This window comes from Abrus precatorius, unplaced genomic scaffold, assembly GCF_003935025.1.
Source record: "Abrus precatorius isolate BTA unplaced genomic scaffold, Abrus_2018 Scaffold0, whole genome shotgun sequence".
Classification (NCBI taxonomy): Eukaryota; Viridiplantae; Streptophyta; class Magnoliopsida; order Fabales; family Fabaceae; genus Abrus; species Abrus precatorius.
The window spans coordinates 618,372-620,871 of NW_020874290.1; the positions used below are offsets into that span (position 1 = coordinate 618,372).

Below are 2,500 nucleotides of genomic sequence, written 5' to 3' on the forward strand. Positions count from 1 at the left end.
GATTGATTTGGATTTCTTTTTCTATTACTTTCTATCAACCAATAGGAATGACCTATAGTCTATAATGAACATAATAGCAAATGCTAAATAGATCTTCTCTCGGTGGTGTTTTTGATCCATTGTGCAAGAAAAAAACGGAATGTCTAAACCATGAAACATGACCATTGTCTCTTTGTTGGTAACTTTGGAATGAACCACAGCCCTATCCGGCGTGCACGCCAGATAATTGCCGCATAGCAATTTGTATTCCTTCGTATGGAGACCAGCCCATAGTGTATTGATATGAGATTTCATCGGAGAATATCAGACACCAATCCCATCCAAATGATTGAATATCCACGAGTAGGGGAGGTCAGAGAATCCATAGTTATGATTCACAGGGTTCAGGTCCAAAGGCGTACTATAGTTTTTTGCGTAATCTTCCTTTTTTATGCAAGAAGACTTAGGAGTCGCTTCACTTTCGCTAACCCACTAGATAACTACTCTTTACTCCTATTTCCGCAATTTCATTAGGATATAATTTACCAGGTCTGGGCAGAATTAACCTCTTTGGACAAACGTGTCTAATTAGAATTCATAATTCCATTTATGATGAAACATCCTTACACGATTCCCCTTAATGACATTTTTCTTTAACAAATAGAAACTTCAGTAACAAATAATCCGACACCAATTATCCCTCACTTCAATTCCTATCAGACTAATGAATCACGTGTCAGTTGTCGGGTGTGGGCTTCTTGCATGAAAAAAAAAGTTAAAAGAAGAGCCCCCTTATCGGCATTTCGACAGCCTAACGGATATTGACTCTGTTACGCCGCTTTACCATGGCGTTACTTGCTGACCACTAGAGTTAAACAGGCTCCGGCTTCGATCTTCAGAGGTATGAGGACGCTTAAATACGCAGAAACTGGAGTGCCAATCCCGATGTACTAGAGGTAACATCCTCCATTTCGTCTACGCACCCGATTGATACGATTATTTAATAGATGGGCCATGGAGAATACGTAATGTAACAGTGCAAGATATATATATAATGATTCGCCGCGATTGAACGACTCATAGTCAGCGAGATCGAAAACAATTGAGTCGATATACTCTCCAGGTAAATAGAGTCAAGTCTAAAAACAAATAGATCGTGCAATACACTTGTTGACTCGCCCGGATTGGGACTATACTCCTTATACTTATCTGCTTTCCCATCAGGTTGGACTTTATACAGTCGTGTTTTTAATTACCCGGCTGTTAGAGACTGGTGTTTAACACGGAGGGATAGAATGAGATGAATAGAAATGAACGATTTTAACCGCCTCGCTCCTTTCGACCAAACTGAGAGTCAGAATTCCCGAAACAGGCTTATGCTGATCTTTCTGTTCCTTTCTTTCGCGGGAATACTAAATCCTTTTTATTCTTTTTTTTTAATTTGTCGACGATTGAAAACAAATTTCAGAAATGCTAAATGATAAATCACAAAACATATCGTATTGGCAATTCTAGATAAAGACCGAATAAATCGCCTTATTTTAGTTGATCCAGAATTCATAATCATCATTCAGTTATCCAGTGACAATTTCTAAAAAAAGCCTGTTCTCATCCACTGTCCACATGATCAATCCGTCGGAGGAGTCTATAACATGACGGCGGCATAGTATGTCCCGACCCAGGCATAGTGTTCTCAGGCACATCCTCTCTTGTTTACAAGGATCGCAGCGAGGCCGCATTCCCGAACTTCCCTGAGGTAGGGTACTACGGAGAAGGCAGTCTTAACATCACCGGAATTAGTACACAAAAGTTGAAATCGATTCTTCCTGTAGTGCCTGCGGTCGAGCGGATATGCCCGAGCGGTTGGGGGCCGAGTGGCGGATGTGTGGAATGGGACGCGACGAGTAGAATCGTGCATCTGGCATTAGAGGCTGGCTACGCTGGTTCGAAATCCAGCTGCGCCCGAAGGGAATGGGTTCTCCGTAGTTCCACCATCCTTGAACATGGCATTAACACCCAGTCATTGTTTGCTCCAGAAATGATTGACTCTGCCTCTGAAAATACGTTCAAGAATCAAAATATTCGAGGGAAACATTTCCTTCTTTCCGTGACCGCACGATAATGTTTTTTTCCGTTACGATTACCAGTTATCCCTATTTGCTACAAATTCGCGGGATGTTGGTAGAATCTCGATTGGCAGGCTAGGCGGGTATCCAGGGGTTATGTCAAATCTAGAAAAAGTCTTAGGGAAAACGATATAACAAACAGAAAGCAAGACTCCTTCTTCGTCTTTCATATGATTCATGATTTCAATTATCATGCAAAGACGAGGATACGTGATTAACGTACACTGTAATCCTACGGTGTCACTCAGCACTCGAACAGGCATATCTATAAGTATGGATAAGTTCAATACATAACTATGAGTCCACGTCCTCTTCGTTCACTAGCAGCACGAATGGTTCGAATCTATAAATGAGAAAAATAGCGTTTGAATGAAACCGTAAGAAATCGTATGCTG

General features: G+C 41.3%; 1 protein-coding gene across 1 annotated transcript in view; it reads right to left on the reverse strand.

The window, feature by feature from the left end:
• Nucleotides 1–1,553: 1,553 nt before the first annotated feature.
• The window catches only part of LOC113846245, a 3,877-nt gene continuing 2,930 nt past the window's right edge, over nucleotides 1,554–2,500 (reverse strand). Inside the window, exons 6-8 of the mRNA XM_027474323.1 lie at nucleotides 2,396–2,448; nucleotides 2,124–2,210; nucleotides 1,554–1,743 (exon numbers count right to left, since the gene is read on the reverse strand). Coding sequence (XP_027330124.1) covers nucleotides 1,554–1,743; nucleotides 2,124–2,210; nucleotides 2,396–2,448 — 330 coding nt within the window. The remainder of the gene's footprint in view (nucleotides 1,744–2,123; nucleotides 2,211–2,395; nucleotides 2,449–2,500) is intronic.